The sequence below is a fragment of the Triticum aestivum genome, chromosome 3B (genome assembly GCF_018294505.1).
Source record: "Triticum aestivum cultivar Chinese Spring chromosome 3B, IWGSC CS RefSeq v2.1, whole genome shotgun sequence".
Taxonomy (NCBI): domain Eukaryota; kingdom Viridiplantae; phylum Streptophyta; class Magnoliopsida; order Poales; family Poaceae; genus Triticum; species Triticum aestivum.
This window is the reverse complement of record NC_057801.1, coordinates 815,916,583-815,938,508: the sequence shown is the minus strand read 5'-3', so window position 1 is coordinate 815,938,508 and position 21,926 is coordinate 815,916,583. Positions and strand designations below refer to the sequence as shown.

Below are 21,926 nucleotides of genomic sequence, written 5' to 3'. Positions count from 1 at the left end.
AGTGAACTTGCCTGGTATGTTGATGAAGATATAAACGCTCTCGGAAACTTGATAAGACTATTCGTCACTCTGATGTAAATCTATATAGTCAAACATAGCATTCATATAAGCAAATATCCTAGAAAATAATTCTAACACTCATAATAAAACCAACAAATAAAAATGCAAATCAAGGGACACCAAATAAAATCAAAGGAAAACCACACAACAAAACTTTTCTTAACAGAACCTAAGCATGGGTTTTGCTAACAAACAGAAAAGAATTCATCAAGCAACTAGGAGCAAAAAGAATCACATTAAAAGCTATTATAAAACTCCTTTTATGCCTAAAACAATCCCTAGCAAGAAAAACAAAATAAAAGTTTTATTTATTGCAAATAAAAGTTCCTGATCTAAAGTTACAGAAACTAACCTAAAATAAACTATCACATAAGAAAAATAAAATTATTTGCTATATGAAACAATAGGAAAACAGTAGCTAGTTAAATAAATAGGAACAACATGATTCTGATTAAACTAATTTCTTTTATTAGATCTAAAATACCTAAATAAATTCCTACGGTTAGGCAAGGTCAAAACAAAGTGGTGACAAAAAGAATCACTAAAAAATAATATTCCTAACTCATTTTATAGCAGAATTACTAATCTGTCTAAAACTAAAATAAAGAAATTTTAAATAATTTTAACGTGACTAAACATATTTTCTACAGAAACTACAACAAATTTGCAAACCAACAAAAAAAAGAATCACTTAAAAATATTAAGTAGATTAAAAGGTATGAATTTTTCAAATCTGAAACTATTCTGTTAAGAGAGAAAAGAAAAATAAAGAAAGATGGGCTAATGGGCTTATATAACGCTTCGGCGTTAAATAACTAAACTACGCCATATGGTTTAAACGAATCGGCCGGTTTAATAAAAACCTAACTAAACCGATCTAACCGGAAATAAACCCGGTTTTATTTGAACTAACTTACCCCTTCGGGGTTCTAATCCTAACCGTTGAACTAGATCGGACGGCGGGGGTGAACTCCGGCGACTTACCTATCGGCGACGACGACGGCGGCTCGGGCGGCGAGTGCTCCGGCGTCTCCGGTGGTCGGGGACGTCGGCGGAGAGGTCCGGCGGGTGCGGACGGGCGAGGGGAGCTCGGGGGTGGGGTTGATGGAGCTCGGGGGTGGCCGGGGCGGTCGGTGCGGGGTTAATGGCGGCGGCGGCGCACTCGGGCTCCGGCGAGCGTGTGCGGCGAGAGGGAGGGGTTAGGCGAGGGGGCGATGGGGGAACGGGGTCGAGGGGGGTATAAATAGGGGGGGGGCACGACTTGGAGAAGGGGGCGATCGGGGCGAGGAGATCGGGAGGATCCCGGGGATCTCGGGGGTTTCCGGCGAGCGGTGGCGTTGGTTGGCGTGGGCGAGGGGAAGAAGGAGGTGGGGCCCGGGTGTCAGCGGGTGAGGGGGGAGGCGCGTCGGTCGGGCGACCGATGCGGGAGGGTTTCGGGCGAGGGGCTCGGCTGGGCCGGCTTGCTGGCGCTGGGCTGCTCGGGCGCTGGCGCGGCTGTGCCGGATCGGTGGGCCGCCCAGGTGCTGGCTGGGCCAGTCGGCCTGGCTGGCGCCTGGGTCCTTTTTTTTTTGAATAATTAGAGAGAGAGAAAAATATATAAATATAAATATTTTATATAGGACATATATATATCAAAATGATCAGGGGAATATTCCCTTTCATTTGAACATTTTTCCAAAGGCAAAATCCAAACTTTAAAAAAAAACATTTTCTAAAAATCCCAAATAAAAATCAAATTTGAATTCAAACATTTTGGCAAGGTTTTTCATCTGACATTTTTGGAGTGTCATGTTTACTCCTCTCATACTTTTTCTCAAGTATTTGTCAGGCATAGTTTTGAAATAAATTTCAACTGCCAATTTGAATTCAAATTCCCACAACTCAAAAATCTTCTGAAACTTCTAATGCCACTCAAATTCACTCAATCAATCAAACAAACAATCAAACAACAAGCATAGTTATTTATTTAATATAACATTCCAAAATTTAGAATTTTGGGATGTTACAAACACCTTCAGCTCGCTCCATTGTTTGTAGTCGTCACTAGGTGGACCACGGACCTAGATGTACTTCTAGTGTTCCTTGTAGTGCCTTGATATATGATGGACTGTGCCTCTACCTCCCAGCCTAACAAAGGCATAAGAAACAAGCCAATGCAGCTTCAAAATCTCCTAGGCCTAGTTAATTACTTCTCTTAAAAAAGTGAGATATGACAAAGAAAAAACAAAGTAGAATTGGAGATGGGAGGTATTGACCCCCTGCCTCTTAATAGCATTGATAAGCACTCTGCCATTTGAGCTACATCCTCACTGTTATTCATTTAATTCATCCAAGTATGAACTATTTGTTTAGATTAGTAATTAATCAAACTAAGGGTAAATCCCACTACCCATTCCAGCAGATGGGACGTGTTTTATGCATCATTAATTAAGAAAAGTAGCGACTCAGCTACAGAACCAACTCTTGAAAGGTATCCTGAAAGAGAGAAAAAAAACCCTTCAAACTTTCAAATTCTCTCTGATTACTGAAATGGTTGCGCTCTAATAAGGTATGGCTCGTCTTGGGTTGAGCCCCGCTACATATAAAATACTCGATGCGGGCCTCTGTGGGCGTTCAAGATCCCGAGGCAAATATGATACTTAACTGTAGTTTGAGCATCTTCAAAAGCTCCTCTTTCAGTTCTAAAAGAATTCCTCCTTCCCCAGTAAAATATTGTTATCGGGAAAGTTGGGTAAAAAAACTGCTTCAACAACTCCCCTTTCAACAATAAAACGGTGCATCTTCAAAAACTTCTTTCAAGGGAGCTCCTATTCAGCGACCTATGCGGGGGGAAGCGTGGCAGCACGAACCTCCGGGCCACCTACGATGCTTTTGGGCCGGCCCATACAGGGGGTGGGACGCCCTTATTTTTTTCCTTTTTATTTTTGCTTCTGTTAAAATTGTTTGGGATCTCAAAAAAGTTTTGAATTTAAAAAATCCTCACAAACTTTTAAAAAGTTAGTGGATTCAAAAATTGTTCATGAATTTTCAAAATGTTCATGAATTCAAATAATGTTCACAAGTTCAATAAATATTCTTGAATTAAAAACATGTTCATGCATTTTTTTTAAATCACGAATTCAACAAAGTGTGCATGGATTTCAAAAAACTGTTTGTGAGTTTGAAAAATATTCACGACTTTTCAAAAATGTTCATGAAGTTCAATTTTCTGTGAGTTTGAAAAATGTTCAGTAATTTCGAAAAGTTCACATGTTAAAATAATGGTCATGAATTTTAAAGAACTGTTTGTGAATTCCAAAAAAATATGAAGAATTCATAAATTGTTCATGACTTCCAAAAACTGTTCATGAGTTCTAACAATTGTTCACAGATTTTAAAAAAATGTTCTTCAATTCAAACAATGTTGATAATTTATGAAACACGTTCAAAATTTTGAAAATTTTCATGATTAAAAAAATCCATGAATTCAAAATTAGGTATTATTTTAAAAAGTTTACAAATTTATGAAATAGATAAAACTTATAAGAAATAAAACAGAAAAAATGAAAAATGAAACAAGAAAAAACATAAAAGAAAAAGGAAAAGTAGGAGAAAAAGGAAAGGAAAAGAGAGAGCAATTAGTTGAGGGAAGGTTCTAGAACCTTTCCAAAATGGGTGGAGAAAAAGAATTCTTAATGGGCCGAGCCATACAAATCTGAGGTACGTGGGGGGTACATGCTATTGACAACTTTATATGGGATAGGTAAGACAACTCGGCAACCAACCAAGTAGAAGCCAATATTTGACACAGTGCCAAACATTGGCATATGCCAATTTTTGGCACCAAACCAAGTATGCTCTAAAACCTCCGGAAAAGAAAACGATTGTACTTGACGGCCCGCCTGGATCATCGTTTCTTTGGGCGGAGGGGGGTGGTAAAGTTTTGGGACCTCCTGTACAGCGCCTTCAGCGCCCGTTATTACAACTGGTGCCCATGCGCCGCGCTGCTGGGCCGGCCCAATAATCGCAGCAACCATACCGCGAAAAAAAATTAAAATGATTTTTATCCTGAAACTACTGCAGTTGTAGAAGTAGTAGAATTCGATCTCAGCACGCACGCGTTGAAATTAGTAGCTCTTAACCGCTAGGTTGTGACAAGATCGTTGACTACAACTAGTAACTAGTGCTATTTGACCTTTTCTTCAGTTAACATATATTATATATACACAGAATAAAGTATTTCGAATAAATAAATAAATTAGAAAAGAGTTCTAAAAATATTGAAACAGCCACGAATTTCAAAAAAAGGTTCAAAGAAATTGGAAATTTTTTAAGAGAATTACTGTTTAAAACTTCATGAATTCGAAAATGTGCTTGAAGTTTTGAAAAAAGTTCATAAATTTGAAGAAAGTTAATCGAATTTGAAAGAAGTTCATCAATTTTTTAAAAAGTTCATTGATTTTTTTAAAAAATCATCAAATATGGAAAAAGTTCATCAAATTTGAAAATAGTTTGTTGAATTTGAAAAAAAGTTCATCAAATTTGAAAAAAACTTCATCAATTTTGAAAAAGAATTCACCAAATTTGAAAAAAGTTCATCGATTTTGAAAAAAAATCCATCGAATTTGAAAAAGTTCATCGATTTTGAAAAAAAATCCATCGAATTTGAAAAACTTCATCAATTTTGAAAAAGAGTTCACCAAATTTGAAAAAATAATCATCGATTTTGAAATGTGTTCACCGAATTTTAAAAATGTACATGATATTTGGAAAAAAGTTCATCATTTTTTTAGAAAAAGATAAAAAAAATAAAAAATCATTGATTTTTCTTAAAAACATGAATTGAGAAGAAAAAACACGCATTTCAAAAACAAAAAAGAACAAGAGAAAACCCGAATAAAACCGCATCATAAAATGACCAGCGAACCGAAAAAACCAGTTCAGGAAGCTTCTAGAACTTCCCAAAACCGGAGGAGCCCCGCAACTGAATAGGGAACTAAAATGAAGGAAAGAAGGTTTGAAACACGAGTCGGTTGCTGGCTTAGTGGTTGCACTCTTGGCGTAGAAGGAGGAGGTCGCGAGTTTGAACTCTCGTGGTGGCGCATATTTTTTGTTCTTTCATAAACAGAATGAAGCATGTACATGGGCCGGCCCAGTGGCGGCAGAGGTGGGTGCGCTGCAGGCGCCGGTTTGCAGAAACAGTAATAACAGGCGCCAAATAGGGATTGCCCCTGTTTGGTTCATAAGTCCTAGGACTTTTTTTAGTCCCAACTTATAAGTCCCAAGTTCCTAAAAAGTCTCTACCTGTTTGGTTCCTGGGACTTATAAGTCCCTATAAGACCATATTACAACTATAAGTCCCTATAAGTCTCTCCTTGAGAGTCTTATTTCATAAGTTTCAAATGCCCACTTTAAGTTCCTATAAGTCCCTCCTGTTTGGTTTAGATGAAACTTATAGGGACTTTTTTAAGTCCCTAAGCCAATAAGTCCCTGGAAACAAACACCCTCTAAGATTTTTGCCGATTTCTCACGCTTGTATTCCACCAGTTTTGAAACACACCTTCACTCACCGTTTTCTCCCAGGTATTCTGTCGGTGTAAAAATCCACTCCTTCGCCGCCGCGGCCGCACAGCGCACCTCACCGATACGCGTTGGCGGGAATGTTGGTCTGCTGGCCGAGGGAGCCGAGCTTCGAGCTCATCTCCATGATCCTGTCCACCTTCCGTCCGCCGGCCGCGTTGCCTCACGGGCGTATTAGTTTACACTGCTCCCAATCGGTGCCTAATCGGTAAAAGTCACTGGTTGCTCCAAAAAAAAAAAAGTGAACTAGTGGCCAGTTGATTTTGAAAAGAAAAAGTGTGACAATAAAATTACCGAATAAAAAAACATAACAGAACATCAGTGCACGTTTTCACTACAAAATATTAAACCCGCAGATACTACACCAGTTTGTTTCAGTAGAGAAAAGTGCTTCAAAGGCCAAAACTAGGACATCCACTCTAGTCATCATAATATCATTACAAATATTGTACCGTATGATCGAAGCAGCAAAAATTATTCAGCCTGTTAAAAGAAAAGAGCAATGTTAAGTCAGAGGCCGCTTACGAGCAAAACAACCACAAATTCAGACTCAATAGAGCTGTGCTCAAAGATATCATGACGTTTCTTTCGTGCGTCTGCTAAAAGTCTGAAAACATAATTCGCGCATATCGTATCATTATTGGTACAGCCATGCTATAGCAACATCCAGCTTCTTGTTGACCGAATACTTTCTCTATAAGAGCATCTCCAACAGACGCGCGATATTAGCGTCGCGCTGGAAAAATTGCATTTTTTGCACGCGTGCAGCCGCTCCGCTAAAATCTTCTGCATTATCACCTTAGATCCTCCATGCTCCAGCTAAGAGAAAATCTTAAGAAGGCATCTTCGTCCCTGAGAAGTCCATGTCCGGGTACTAGGACATGAGTTTCTTGAGCACGTACTGGTTCTGCATCTCCTCGCTCGTGGGCAAACCCATCTGTTTCTGCCGCTGGTTGAACATCATCTTCTCCACGGTCTGCCTGGTCTCGGGGTCCATATCGGAGAGCGTGTTGCTCTCAGGTTCGGCACGCTGGATGTCAATCTCCTGATCACCATTGATCACAGACTTCCACCACTCGCTACGATTACGCTTGTTCAGTAGTATGAACAACAACCTCTCGTCCTCGATGCTCCAAAAGCTGTCTTCGACCTTAACTGGCTTGTGCAGCTCATCCTAGTAAGAGACAAATTAATATTGCATCAGCAAGAGATTTTTTAGACATAAAGGACAAGGTGAAATGTTGTGTACATAGTTGATTGTATGATGCTACTTACATCGATGATCAGAGACTGGCCCTTGAACCCGACCTTGAGATGGTCCTTCTTGATCTCGCAGACAATATACCCCGCCTTTGTTTATGGAGGAACGGGGACGGAGAGGTTGACCTCCAGCACAAACCTAACGTCACGCGGATCACACCCAGTTAAATCTGTCAAAGTATTTACCGCTTTGCCCTAAGTTTTCTTGATCGATTATTATACAAAACTGGAAAACAAATCTAGACAACATGAAGCACTCGATCCGAACGCAATTGTGCCACATGAGGTTATCCTGTTTGGTGTTCTTTTTACTGTCACCGCCAACTCTATTGGCTTTAGGGTTGAGCTATAACCCGAAAGAAGTCATGGTAAAAGGTAAACTCCCAAATTCCAATTTCTTCCCTCTTCGCATGAAATGGTGAAAGTATTGTGTGTGTATTCATGAAAAATATGTTCAATATCACTGAGCACCAATACATCACTAACATAAGCAATGACTAAGTTTTGGAACATTTCCACAATTTGGGCCCATGATATAAATAAGCTTAAAAAACAAAAATGTATTGCATGTGTTTTATATTTATGTTTTACACTGACTTTGGCTCCGTCAAAATATACATTTGCTCTATATTTGTTTTTTTTTGCAAAAGTTGATTCCCACAGAATCAATAAAAATTAAGTTAAAAAATGTCTTACATGTCAATCCTTGTTGCGTGAATTGACTTGCATGCGGATCCCGTATACTTAAAAACTGTTTTGCCATGTCAACAATTCATGTAGTTGAGGGTGAAAATGATGTTTGCTTCGTTTGGACTTTGGGCCCATAGATGATTCAACAATTTCTTTAGGGCGGGCAATGAGTAGGACATGTCAGACCTTATTGTCATGCGGTCGACATCGTGAGATGGTATGCGTGGAAACAATCACCGAGGCATGTAGGCATCATCTCATGCCGTATGTGCATGGGGCCAATGGGGGTCATGGTAATTATCACGTGTAACCCAAAATTAATTATAACTAAGCATGCATGTCCTAGTCAATGCAGTTGATGAATCATCAACATTGCATCAATGTGAACTAGAAATACGCGTGGTGATAGAGATTAAATTTTTATAGTCCGTCAAAAAATAGAGATTATCGCATGCAGCTATTCGAGTCGGGCCAAAAAGAAGGTTCATTATCACATTTCTCTTTTTATTCAAAAGAAAAGCCACTTGGCAAACAGCCAAATAGGTCGATTCGGCAGATAGGGTTTTCGACATTGTTTTTCATTGCATTAGCGATAACATGGAGCGCTCGATCCAAACGCAACTGTGACACATGAGGCTATCCTACTTGGTGTTCTTTTTACTCTTACCACCAACTCTATTTGCCTTGGGGATGAGCTACGAACCGAAAAAAGTCATGGTAAATGGTTAACTCCGAAATTCCAATTCCTTCCCTCTTCACATGAAGTGAAAGAAATTAGTGTTGAATATTCATGCAAATATCACCGAGCACCAATGCATCACTATCATAAACAATGAATAAGTTTTGGAACATTTCAGATATGTGGGCCCATGCTCTAAATAAACTTAAACAAAACAAAATATGTTTTGCATGTGGTTTCAATTTTTTCTTCTGTACGGACTTTGGGTCCCCCACGATATACATTTATTTTATATTTGGTTTTTGCACAAAATTTGAGTCCCACATAATAAGAAAAATTAAGTAAAAATGTCTTACATGGCAAACTTCTTGTGCGAAATGACTTACATGTGGATCACATGATAATTAAAAACTCTTTTGTCATGTAAACATTTTATGTAGTTGAGGTCAAAAATGATGTTTGCTTCGTTTGACTTTGGGCGTATGAACGATTCAACGGATTCTTTAGGGCGGGCAATAAGTACAACGTGTTGGCCTTATCGTCACTTGGCCTCTCATCTCTGATAGGGCCGTCGCCACACCGCTTGCGGCATGAGGCCACCGCGGTGGTAGCAAAAACAACACCGCTTTTAGTAAAATCCTGGTCGCCGTGGTCACCCATGTCGCCACTCGTCGCACCACCGCTCGCCGGTTGCAGCAAATTCGGTCGCCGGTGGTAGCTTTCCCGCCGCCGGTTGCAACAAATTTGCAGCCTGTCGTTGTCGGCCACACTTCATCGTCTTCCTAGTTGTAGCAAATCCGGGAGCCGGTGGTAGCTTTCCCCGTTGCCCGTTGCAGTAAAAATTGTTGCGTTGTCATCACGGGTCATGCTCTCCATTGCCTGGTGGTAGCAAAAATCCAGGCCGGTTCCAGCTTCCCCAACACTGGTTGTAGCTTCTAGCGGGGCCGTTTGCTGCAAAAACGGAAAGAGATGTGGCTAAGTATGTCGCCGACTCCAAGCGTTTTCCTTATTAGTTAGATATTTATTAGTTGCGTTGAGGGAAAAACAAAGGAGGGAGAGAGATGCGATGCGGGGCGAGGAAAAAAAGAAGGCCGGCGGCGCGACTCAAAAGAGATCGATCTAGGGGGAAAAAGGACGTGTTTTTTTAACACAATACAGATGCAAGCACTTATATATACGGGCGTACGCTCATCCCTATGGACACACACACATCCTATTCCTATGAGCACCTCCGAGAGACTTTACGAGCTGGCATATCATCTTAAGATTTACGAAGTCATCATAGGGGCCTTGCAGTCAATGGGGACGTCTTTTCCCACTAAACGCGTATGGCCGAAAATAATGAAATAATTTAGAAAAATATGAGCACCAAGACATGCTTTAATAAGCGGTTAAAAGCCAGTGTTGCGAGGAACAAGCAGCGGCACGACGTGCTTAAAGTCTGCCTTCGCACAAGTCAAAAAAGAAAAAGAAAATCTGCCTTGGCAACAACGTGCGTGCGTGAAACCTGCCTCGACGCGCCATCGGACCGGCCGGTTTCCACCACAAATTAAGGAAACGGAAACGGAAACCACCACTACTCCCTGGCGAAGAAGATGAATACGACACGAGGAGGACCGACCCCGATCGAGTGCCTCACCGGCCCAATAAATTCCCCCGGCCGGTTCCAACCCTAGGCGTTCAATCCAACACGTACGTACCCTACGCAAAGAAGCTCTCCGCCGCCGCGTCTTCTCGCTAGTAGGCGTTTCGTTTCGCCTCCCGTCGATGGCGGCCGAGGAAGGCGAGAAGAAGATGATCCTGCTCAAGAGCTCGGATGGCTAGGGTTTTCAGGTCGAGGAGGCGGTCGCCATGGAGTCGCAGACCATCCGCCACATGATCGAGGACGACTGCGCCGACAACGGGATCCCGCTTCCCAACGTCGACTCCAAGATCCTCGCCAAGGTCATCGAGTACTGCAAGAAGCACGTCCAGGCCAGCACCAATCCGGCTGACTCTGGCGCCGCCGACGCAAACTCCTCCACCTCTACTGCCCCCGCCGAGGACCTCAAGAGCTTTGACGCCGAGTTCGTCAAGGTCGACCAGGCCACCCTCTTTGACTTCATCCTGGCTGCAAACTACCTCAACATCAAGGGATTGCTCGACCTTACTTGCCAGACTGTTGCAGACATGATCAAGGGCAAGACCCCGGAGGAGATCCGCAAGACTTTTAACATCAAGAATGACTTCACACCCGAGGAGGAGGCGGAGATCCGCAGGGAGAACCAGTGGGCTTTTGAGTAGAAAATAGTAGCATCGAGGCAATGTTGCCTTGAAGTAATGCTAGTAGTATTAATCTTGTTTTTTTAGACTTCGTATGTCTACGTTTCAGGGCTGCTTTTTCTATGTCGTTGTAATCGCTGTAATTATTCTGAAGTCGGAACATTGTTATATTCTTAATTATAGCCTATCGTGGTCAGTGGTCATACCTATGAAACTGAATTATTATTTGTCAAGTGGATGTTATATCCTTGGTAATATCATCCTTAGCTGCCGTGTGATTTGAGATAGGAAAAAAGATACATGAGGACATAAATTTGCAAAGAAAATAGGCAAAATAATAAAGAGTTGAAGGCAAATGTGAAAGGGCACTACTGGGCGCCTGTGCGTCTGCCGAAAGTTTGGGCCGGACGCGTAGCAGCCGTTGGATTTGTCGTACCATACCCGTTGGATCCTCCTCCACATCACCAAAGAACGTTGACCAGCAGCCCGCCGCCGCCCCGCTCATTCTTGGCCGCCCCGGCGCTTGTTGGCCATGGCGTCGCCCCGGCCGCTCGCGCTCGCCTGTCATTGGCCGCCCGCACTCGCTGGTGATTCTGCGCTCGGCGTTCTGGCCACCCGCCCTCAGTGACGGAGGTAGAGGGTGGACAGGGTGGGCCGTGAATTTTTTGAATGGTTGTATAGCATAGGAAAAAAGGTAAAAAAATATTAAGAAAAGAATATTTTTATGAACAATTCTATTGTTGGCCCAGCCTGACCCATTGGGCTAGATCCACTACTGCCCGCCCTCGCCTGCGATTCGCGCTCGCAGCGCTCTGACCGCCCGCAGTACCTGGCGATCCGCACTCGCCGTCGATCCCAAGCTGCCCCCGCGGTAGCAACTCTGCTGGTGTTGTGCGGCTGTCCGACGCAGAAGCTGGGTCCAGCATAAAAACATGCCAGTTGTAGCTTTGTTATATGCTTTGTGACAGGAAAAATGATACATGATGACATAAATTTAGAAACAAAATAGGCAAGATATAGAAAAGTTGAAGGCAAATTTTAAAACCAGAGACAATGTTGATATTTTCGGCTATCTTGAAATACCCATATTATTTCTGATTTAATATCTTTTCAGGTCGAATTTTGTAACGTTCGATCATTCTCACGAACTTCAGCGCACAGTAGCAGCATTAGTTATTTTTTTCGGGTTACAGGTCTCCGCTCCCGACCCACCTCGCCTTGATGCTGACTCACCATTTTCTCCCAGTATTCCGTTGGTGTAAAAAAACACTCCTTCACCGCCGCCGCCGCCGCGAGCCCCCAACCTTGGCGGTAAGCACAGTGCACTTACGCCGCCCGAGGTGACGCAAGCAACCTCACTGGCGTCGGCGGGAGTGTTGTTCTGCCGGCCGAGGGAGCCAAACTTCAAGCTCATCTCCATGAACCTGTCCACCTTCTAACCAGTGGCGGAGCTACACAAGATTGGTTGGGGGGGCAAAAGAGAAAATGTCCAATTCTAAAGGGGCAAAAGCTGTATTTTTTCCAATCTGTACCTCCATATAAAAATTTTCTTCACAAAATTTACCAAACCTGGGGGGCCATGGCACCTGCAGGGTTGCATGTAGCTCCGCCGGTGCTTCTAACCTTCCACTCCCGACCGCTGCCTGACGGGCTTATTAGTTAACACTGTGCCTAATCGGGGCCTAATTAGTAAAAGCCATCGGTTGCTCAAAACAAAAGTGAAGCACCGGCCAATGGATTCTGTAAAGAAAAACTGCGACAGTAAAACTACTGAATTAAAAAAGATAAGAGAATATCAGTGCATGTCTTCACTACAAAAAATTAAACCCACAGATACTACACCGGTTTGTTTCAGTAGAAAAAGTACTTCAAAGGCCAAAACTAAAGGGTCCCGATAACTGCCACACGTGTGGGCGTTAAGAAATCTGCCCACATGTTCTGTGTGGTGCCTAAGAGGACCAGCCCACACGCTTGTGTGTGGTAAAAACAACTAGCGCCCACACGCCTCTTTTTTTCCCTCCCGATCCCTCTTACACGCGCGCGTGTGGGCGAAAATAGATAACGCCCACACGCCCGGTACGTCAGGCCTCGTACCTCGTGGTTCCACACGCCCCACATGACACTTTACCGCGCGCACGCAGTTGCCATGGGCCGGACTCTCGTCTATGTTCGTTTAAGTGCAATTGCCATGTCGCTGAACTACGGTTGCCATGTCGGACAACTACAGTTGCCATGTCTGCTCAACTGCAATTGCCATCTCAGGTCAAAGTTCCAGATTGTCATTTTTTGGACAACTACAGCTGTTGCCATGTGTGGTCTGGTCTACTGCAGTTGCCACGATTTCAAAACTTTAGGAGTTGCCACCTACTAACACTAGGCAGTTGCCATGTAGCACTGAAAAAATGGCATGGCAAAAAAACATGTTCGGGTAAAAGAGAGAGTTGACATGTGCTCACAAGCACGTTAGGGCAGTTGCCATGTAAAAAGAAAGAGTTGCCATCTGCTTACGTGCATGCTAGGGCAGTTTGCCATGTACCATGCAAAACGTATGGCAACTGACATGTTCGGGTAAAAAAGAGAGAGTTGCCATCTGCTTGCAATCACACTAGGGCAGTTGCCGTGTACACTGCAAAACGCATGGCAACTGGCAGCTTGGGTGTGGTAGAGGAGATAGACGTGTGGGCGAGATGGCAAACGCCCACACACCAGCCCTTGTGCGTGACTGAAAACTGGTGTGTGGGTGAACTGCTAAACGCCCACACACCGGCCCCTCCGTGTGGTAAAACGGATGTGTGGACGAACTATGTCACATACCACACACACGCCTTGTCCTACGTGGCACAGAAAATCAGCCAGATTATGCGAAGATTCGTGCATATTGTACTGGACGATGATGGATGCGTGTGGTCGAGATGGTCAACGCCCACACATGTAGGCGTTAACATTTCTGAAACTAAAACATCCACTCAAGTTATCATAATATCATTAGAAATATTCCGCCGTATGATCGAAGCAGCAACAATTATTTAGTCTGGATCCACAAGACAAATGTGGTAAGCAATCTAAAAATCATTTTTTTTATTTACAAATGTTACGGTGATTGGCGAATTTAGGGGCCGTTCATTCGCTGCGATCAAACGGTGGAGAAATAGGAGTTACAAGACTAAAATTATATGAAATTATAAATAGCAATTAATTAGTCTATTAAAAGAAAAGAGCAATTAATTCAAAGACCGCTTACGAGCAAAACAACCTCAAATTCAGACTCAATAGAGCTGTGCTCAAAGACATCATGACGTTTCTTTGGTGCGTCTGCTAAAAATCTGAAAACATAATTTGGTGCAGCCATGCTATAGCAACATCCAGCTTCTTGTTGACTGAAAACTTTCTGTGTAGCCCAAACTATGCACTTGTATTCTGTTAGCTGCTTAGCCTCCCAGCGCCTGAAACCTTTTCCCTTCTGAAACTGTACTTCCCAAAGTCTGAACCTTTGGGATCGATATCACACTGACTGGCTACTGTGTGAGCACCTCATGAGCCAAACATAAGATCCACTCCTCTGTAAACTTGATCAAATTCTGACTTAAGACAAAATTAATTAATATGCGCCATATTTTGACATTATGGGACGGAGGGAGTACTAGTTAACTTATTTCTGAAGCATCGGAAAAACTGTTGCCATCCAACCACAAGTCATCCAAATAGCAAACTACAAAAGGCCCATCGCAAAAAAAAAAAAGCAAACTACAAAAGGTACGTAGACGCATAAACAGACACTTAAAATACTACGACACCCAAATAGAAACTATACTAATTAAGGTAGAAGCGATTTCTCCATCTAAAATTCTTCCGCATTATCGCCTTAGATCCTCCAGGCTCCAGCTAAGTAAGAGACAATCTTAAGAAGGCATCTTCATCCCCGAGAAGTCCATGTCCGGGTACTGGGACTTGAGTTTCTTGAGCATGTCCTGGTTCTGCATCTCCTCGCTGGTGGGCAGGCCCATCTGCTTCTGGCGCTGGTCGAACATCATCTTCTCCACGGTCTGCCTCGTCTCGGGGTCCAGATCCGAGAGCTTGCTGCTCTCCGGCTCGGCACGCTGGGTGTCAATCTCCGGATCGCCTTTGATCAGGGATTTCCACCAGTCGCTCTGATTACGCTTTGTCAGCAGTATGGACATCAAGCTCCCGTCCTCGATGCTCCAGAAGCAGTCCTCGACCTTGACTGGTTTGTGCAGCTCACCCTGGTAATTATAAGAGACAAATTAACACCGCATAAAGGACAAGATGAACTGTCGTCTACATAGTTGATAGTTTGATGCTACTTACATCGATGATGGGAGGCTGGCCCTTGAGTCCGACCTTGAGGTGGTCCTTCTTGATCTCGCAGACGACGAACCTCGCCTTCGTTCCTTCAGGGAGGGGGACGGAGATGTTCACCTCTGGTAGCTGCTGCGCCCACGAGTAGTTGTCCAGGTCGAGGCCGTTGCCGGAGTTTGGCTGCCTCCCCTTGCTCTCCTCCTTCTCCTTCTTCTCCACCTCCGTGCTGTTCTCCTTCACGGCCGCCGCCTGCTGCTGCGGCTGCGTCGACGCCTCGTCCTCCTGCATGATGTCCTCGGAGATGATCGCCATGGCCGCCGCTCTGTCTCTACTCTAGGGTTTCGATCGACTTGTGGAAGTGCTCGAGTCGAGATCTCTGGTCGAGGTGGGTTTCGATCGCAGATGAGTTGATGGGGCTTTGGGCTTTGGGGTTCCGTTTATTTATATTGAAGACCTCCGCACGCGAGGCCGTCTCGGCTAAGATTTCCGAAGGTGCCCGGACTGGATTCGTATTCCGCTTCGACTATGTCCGTGTCTACTCCAATTCCGCGGCGTCTGGTAGACCGTCTCCGTCTCTGATGGTCATGGACCCGACCTCGTATCAGCCACCTCAAACGCTGTCCACGAGCGCGTCCAACGCTCCATGCCACGTGTAAGACGTAGGGTTTAGAGAATTTTTTTTAACATCAGTACAGACACAAGCGCTCATATACACGCGCCTACACTCACCCTTATGAACACACACACGTACACCCTACCTCTATGAGCACCTTCGAAAGACGGAAAATATTTCGGCATATCATCTTGAGATACGAAGGCACCGTGCGTCTGGTCGTCGACGGGAACGTCCTTCCACTGAAGGCGCATCGTCAGAAATCCTGAAATAGATCCAGGAATAAATTTGAGGGGAACCGCACACCCCTTAAGATGACGTCTCGGGTATATTTACAGTGTGTACATATGTACAAATACAAGACCTAACCATGTACGGTTAGGTTGAGATTATTGTGCCAGCAAACCTCAAACAAGGGTAATGATAACGACTTTGTGAAGATGTCCGCAAGTTGATTTTTAGAAGAGATGGACTTGATCTGTGCAACACGACGAAGTGTTAATCCATTTCGATGTGTTTTGTTCGTGCGTGAAATACTAGAATAGACGAAAGGTATGTAGCACCAGTGTTAGTGCTATCACATCAAAGAAAAAGAGGCCGGTTGCTGAGAGATCTCCAACTCACGAAGCAAAGATTGTACCCAAATAAGTTTCGTTGTGACATTGCCTACAACTTTATATTCAAGTGCAATGCTACTGTAAGATACCTCCCCAAACTTAAATGTTACTCGTCCTTGAGCAAAAAGGTTGACAGACCTATTGAAGTTATACATCTGCTTACCAATGAAGATCGCTGCCCAAAGACATATCCTTATTTTCTCTACAAACTATAAGCAAGGTAGAACATATTTGTACAAGGCAGTACATGCTCACTTAAAATTTCTATGCTCCTTATCAAAATTTAATCTATCGTGAAAACAGATACGTGGTCTCTTACTTAATAGCTTATTCATTTTAGTTTAATTGTAGTGAAAAAACTACTTAGGATGTGAGGAGAATGTCGAAGAAACTAAGTATTAACGTAACTCCCTAACACCCACAAGTACCGCCTTATCAAGGCTCGCAAAGCTCTGCTTCCATCATTGTTTGCTAGAACTCTCATTTTACACTAACAATGAGATCATGCCAAAACTGTAGGTAATCTAAAACATGGTTTATAGGCCAAAGTATTTTTGTAATTGCTCATTCATCTTTCCAAATATTCATTTGTTTGGGTGCTGGAAGATGTGTACCCCAAAGAAACAGGGTGGAATGGGGTTCAGGGATTTGCACTGTTTTAACTTGGCCATGTTGTACAGTGGTGCCTCCAAAACAAAAGCAAGCCGCCGCCTCCTCCAAAACAAAAGCTAGGGTTCCTGCCTCTCACTAGCGCTGCTGCAGGTCCGCCTCATCTCCGGTGGCCCTAGGGCCATGGGCGCGGTGGATCCTGGCAAGGGCCGGCAGGAGGGCTCCGTTTCTAGTCATTTCTTTCAGTTTTTTTATGGTTTGTGTCCTTCTTAGGAAGGCGAGACGAGGGCGGCTCCGTGAAGATGGAATAAAGGTCTCCCCGCCTAGCACCCGTTACCTGCGGTGCGTCTAGCATCCTTGGTGGGCATGTGGAGGTGTGTCTCCGGCTAATCTATCTTTGGTGGATTTGTTCGGATCTCGTCGTTGTTCGTCTACGTTCGTGCGTTTTCGGTTTGGATCCTTCCGATCTACGTTATTCTTCATCGGCAGTGGTTCCTGTTCTGGTGCGCTGGTCCTATGGGGCCTTAGCACGATGACTTCCCGACTGTCTAGTATAACAAGTTGTGCCCGACTCCGGCGATGGAGGGCCATGACGGTGGCGCCTTTGGCTCGCTTCAGTGCTTGTAGTCGTCACTATAGGTGGTCTATGGATCTGGATGTAATTTTTATTATTTCTAGTGTTTGGTGTACTACCATGATTGAAGATGAATAGATCAGAAGTTTTCCCGCCAAAAAAAACTTAATTGGCGCCATATAGAAGAACCAGAATCTCTCTGTGCTAAAAATGTTAAGAGAAAAATATTTTTCACATGGGGACCTACTCAATTGTCAGCTGGAGCCTGGAGAAGGATAGCTCCTTTATTTGGCAAAGTCTTTGGGCAGGTTTGCAAACTTTCAAGAAAGACTACATTTGGATGGTTGGTGATAGTACAAAAATAAATATTTGGGGCGACCACTGGATACCTAGCAGTCCATCGAGAAGGATCACAACTAGACTTGGTAATGTTGTTCTTACTAAAGTTTCATAGTTAATCAACCGGATTTTAAAATCCATTAGCTTTGAGAATGTGACATTTTTTGGCCCACTGATGCAAACCGGATTTTAAAAATCCATTAGCTTTGAGAATGTTGGAAGATTTTACTTCAAGGCTCTTTAACAGGAAGGGTTTTTTCAATCAAATCTTCATACTAGTTGGAATGGGATCACCAACAAGGGGGGAAGTTGCATCCCATGCGAAAGTACCCTTCTACTCCTGAGCTCATTTGAGCTCGGGATGGACAATAAATTCTGAAGAAGAAAAAAAACAAACAAAAAACAGAAAATTTTGAAACTTTTTGGTGCAAACTTCACAAATGTTCTCAGTGCATGGAAATTTTCAGCCCAAAACAACATTTGTGGAAGCCACGGCAAAAAAAAAAAGAGATCAGTACTCCAAAATGCTTTCAAAAATAGTATTTTTGGTGCATCAATTTTGTTTTTTTAACATGACTTCCAGGAATGTTGTTTTATGCTATTTTTTTGCAAGCACATAATTTTTTTTTCAAAGTTTGCACCAAAAAAAATCAGAATTTTTTGATTTTTAAACTATTTTTTCGTTTTACTGTTCATCAGGGTGCATTTGAGTTCGGGTGTTGATATTTCGCGTCACTCACACGCAGCAACACAGTGGCTCTACTAATTGTGAGTGGCGTAATCTATTGTCATTACAAATTCTAGCAAAGGTTAAAATAAATTGTTGGCAGATCCTTTTGGGTGGGAGTCCTTTCTAATCACCACATGCAGAGCATGTCACAGTGCCCCTTGTGTCAGCATGACTGCGATAGCATCATGCATAAGTTCTTTCAATGCTCCGGCCTAAAATAAGTGTCAAAATTCCTAGGTGCAGAGAAATTCATCGCTGATGCACGTGCTATTGAACGTGAAGGTTGTTCGGTTCTATTTGATCTTTTGTTGGACATGAATATGAGTGTCCCACTTTTACCCGATCTATCTAGAGCGGAGCTGATTGCCGCTTTGGTCTAGTATTTGTGGTGGGAGCACCGGCATGTGGTCTAAGGTGAACATGTACAACATCTAGTCAAGACAACACAAGCAATTCCAGCTGTGGTGAAAAACTATGTAAGGGCAAAGAAAAAGAAATCAACAAGTATTTGGAGGCATAGTTGGGTAAGATCGAGACAAGGGTTTATCAAACTCAACGTAGATTCTTCTTTCCATGAGGATTCGGGCTGTGGAGGAATGGCGATGACCGAGGTCTTTTGTTTACGGGTAGCTGTAGTGAAATCACCTACATCCACGATGCTACAATCGCCTAAGCTCATGCTCCTCAACGGTCTGTTATTGGCTGGACAATATGGATGCAAAAAAATTCTGGTGGAATATGACAGCATGGAAGTGGTGGATGTGATGCAACATGGAAGGGATTCCATTGGTCCAGTGGCAGCAATTTATGAAGACTGAACCTTTTTATGTCGCAATTTCGATCATATTTGCTTTAGTCATTGTCCTAGGGAAGCTAATATGGTTGTGTATACTCTAGCTAGCCATGTAGTGGATGCACATAACATTTATTAGATTGTGGATCCGCTTGATTTCTTGGCAAGTGTACTTGCAAACGATGTAACAATTATTCCCAATGCAATATAGACTGCCATGATGAACTAACTCTTGCGTGGTTTCTTGGCGTAGAAAATTCTGCCATTTTTGAATTATTCTTCATTGCTGAAATGGGCTCCGCTCCAAATGACCCTCGGCTCATATTGGGCTGGGCTTCTACCTCCCAGCCCAACAAAGGCCCAAGAAAGCCTGAAGCATCAAAATCTCTCAGGTCTAGTTTTTTATTAGAAATTAAAAAAAGCAATATATTTCTCTACGAAAAGTGATATATGAAAAAGGAAAAATAAGTAAAATTGGAGATGGGAGGTATCGATCCCCCTGCCTCTTACTAGCTTTGATAAGCGCTCTACCAATTGAGCTACATCCCCATTGATATGCAATTAATCAATCAAGTCATATAAGATTAATCAACTATGTTAGGAATTAATCAAAGCAAGGTTAAATTGCACTGCCCCTTCCAGCAGATGGGACGTGTTTGAAGCAGAATTAATTAAGAGTAATCAGTCAGCTAAAGAACCAGCTCTTGAGTGGTTTTCTGAAGAACAAGAAGAAAATACAGCAAACTTTGTAATTATTCGTCATGGATTGAGCCCCTCTACATACATAAGATCCCAAGAGATACTAATTAATACTCGAAGCGGGCTTCTGTGCGCGTTCAGGCCGAGGCCCAGGATCCTGAGGCAAATACTACGCTCAACTTTCACTCTAACTTTATGGCTATTTTGAAGGAGATGGACTAGGAGCATGAACATTTCAGCGGGTTGAGCTCTCTCATGAGCATAGAAAATTAAATTTTTACACCCATAATAGTTGAGGCAGCCACTGTACTTGATGTGGGTACATGCATATTTGCATTTTGGCTCCCACGGAGGGTTAATCGACAAGATTCTCCAGTTGCTCAAAATAAAAAGTGAAGCAGGGGCTAATGTATGCTGAAAAAAAAAACTGTGACTAGTAAATTACCAAACATCAGCTAAAAAACACAACAGAACATCTGTGCACCTAGGTTTCTAGTAGGAAAAACACTCCAAAGACCACACAGAAACAGCAACGAAGTTATCATCATATGAATATCATTAGAAATACCATGTGTATGATCGAAGCAGCAATAATTTACTCTGTTAAAGGAAAAAAATAGAGCAATAATAATTCAGAGGCTGCTTAAGAGAAAAGCAGCCTCAAATTCAGAGACATCATGCCGTGCTAATAAGTTCGGCATCATGAACTTCATGTAAGAAAAATGCACCCACCAAAATCTGAAAAACATAAATACATGCATATCGTACCAACTGTACATCCCTCCCAATGTCTTAACCTTTGACATCAATGTCCCACTGACTGGCTGCCGTGCAGTGAGCACGAAAGCCTAATTTCTTGGAAGATCCAATTTTTTCTGTAAACATGATCAAAGTTTACAAAGTTTGAATTAAGATTTTTTTTTTGAAAGAACCGAGAAAGTCGACAAGAACATTAAAAACATAGTTCACTTATATTTCGGAAGCATCGCCCATACAGTGACCATCACAATAATAGACATAAAAAAAACACTAAACCACAAGACACCGAAAATAGCAAAGTACGAGTACTAATTAAGCTAGCAGAAGCAATTTCTCCATCTAAAATCTTCTGAATTCATCGCCTTGGATCCTCCAAGGGACAATCTACGAAGGCATCTTCATCCCGGAGAAGTCCATGTCCGGGTACTGGGACTTGAGCTTCTTGAGCATGTCCTGGTTCTGCATCTCGTCGCTGGTGGGCAGGCCCATCTGCTTCTGGCGCTGGTCGAACATCATCTTCTCCACGGTCTGCCTCGTCTCGGGGTCCAGGTCCGAGAGCTTGCTGCTCTCCGGCTCGGCGCGCTGGGTGTCGATCTCCGGATCGCCCTTGATCAGGGTTTTCCACCACTCGCTCCGGTTACGCTTGGTCAGCAGTATAGACAGCGACCTCCCGTCCTCGATGCTCCAGAAGCAGTCCTCGACCTTGACGGGCTTGTGCAGCTCGCCGTCGATGATGGGGGGCTGGCCCTTGAGCCCGACCTTGAGGCGGTCCTTCTTGATCTCGCAGACGACGGACCGGCCCTTGGTCCCCTCGGGGACGGGGACGGTGAGGTTCACCTCCGGCAGCTGCTGCGCCCACGAGTACTTGTCCAGGTCGAGGCCGTTGCCGGAGTTCGGCTGCCTCCCCTTGCTCTCCTCCTCCGTCTCCTTCTTCTCCGCCTCCGTGCTGCTGTTGTCCTTCTGGGCGGCGGCCGCCGCCTGCTGCTGCTGAGGCTGCGGTGAGGTCTCGTCCTCTTGCATGATGTCCTCGGAGATGATCGCCATGGCCGCCGCCGCTCCGGCTCTGATCTGATCTAGGGTTTCGGTCGAGTTCTCGCGTCGAGGTCTCGCGTCGGGCTGGGGTTTCGATCGCAGGTGAGTTTGATGATGAAGTTGGGGGTCCCGTTTATTTATACTGGGCTCTCCGGCCGACCCGGCCGGCTCGTGCACGGGCTGGATTCGTAATCCGCTTCGACCTCTGCCTTTTGAGTTTCTTTCTTGGTCAGTTTGAGTACGCAACGAATTCAAATTCATAAAAAAAAAATTAGTGCGGAACAAATTCTTCTTTTTGCGGGGGAGTACGGAACGAATTCAAATTCTTTAAAAA

At 43.6% G+C, this 21,926-nt stretch overlaps 1 protein-coding gene and 2 pseudogenes across 1 annotated transcript; 1 reads left to right on the top strand and 2 right to left on the bottom strand.

Moving 5' to 3' along the window:
- Positions 1–6,451: 6,451 nt before the first annotated feature.
- Positions 6,452–8,908, bottom strand: LOC123067995 (protein BOBBER 1-like; annotated as a pseudogene).
- Positions 8,909–9,901: 993 nt separating this feature from the next.
- Positions 9,902–10,686, top strand: LOC123066807 (SKP1-like protein 1; annotated as a pseudogene).
- A 3,462-nt stretch (positions 10,687–14,148) lies between these two features.
- On the bottom strand, positions 14,149–21,712 carry LOC123067994 (uncharacterized). The gene is made up of 4 exons (XM_044490533.1): positions 20,949–21,712; positions 20,619–20,676; positions 14,837–15,160; positions 14,149–14,751 (listed from the first exon to the last, which is right to left on the bottom strand). The coding sequence occupies exons 1-4, from the start codon at positions 21,602–21,604 to the stop codon at positions 14,410–14,412; spliced, it is 1,380 nt and encodes a 459-aa protein (XP_044346468.1). The 5' UTR covers positions 21,605–21,712; the 3' UTR covers positions 14,149–14,409.
- Positions 21,713–21,926: the final 214 nt, after the last annotated feature.

What these genes read in the sequence shown, in the direction of transcription:
- LOC123067994 (XM_044490533.1), bottom strand. Translation starts at nt 21,604, where the DNA reads ATGGCGATCATCTCCGAGGACATCATGCAAGAGGACGAGACCTCACCG. An exon ending in CACTGCACGGCAGCCAGTCA is followed by an intron (nt 15,161 to 20,618) that starts GTGGGACATTGA and finishes TCGAAACCCTAG; the next exon opens with AGTAGAGACAGAGCGGCGGC. An exon ending in GCCAGCCTCCCATCATCGAT is followed by an intron (nt 14,752 to 14,836) that starts GTAAGTAGCATC and finishes TATAATTACCAG; the next exon opens with GGTGAGCTGCACAAACCAGT.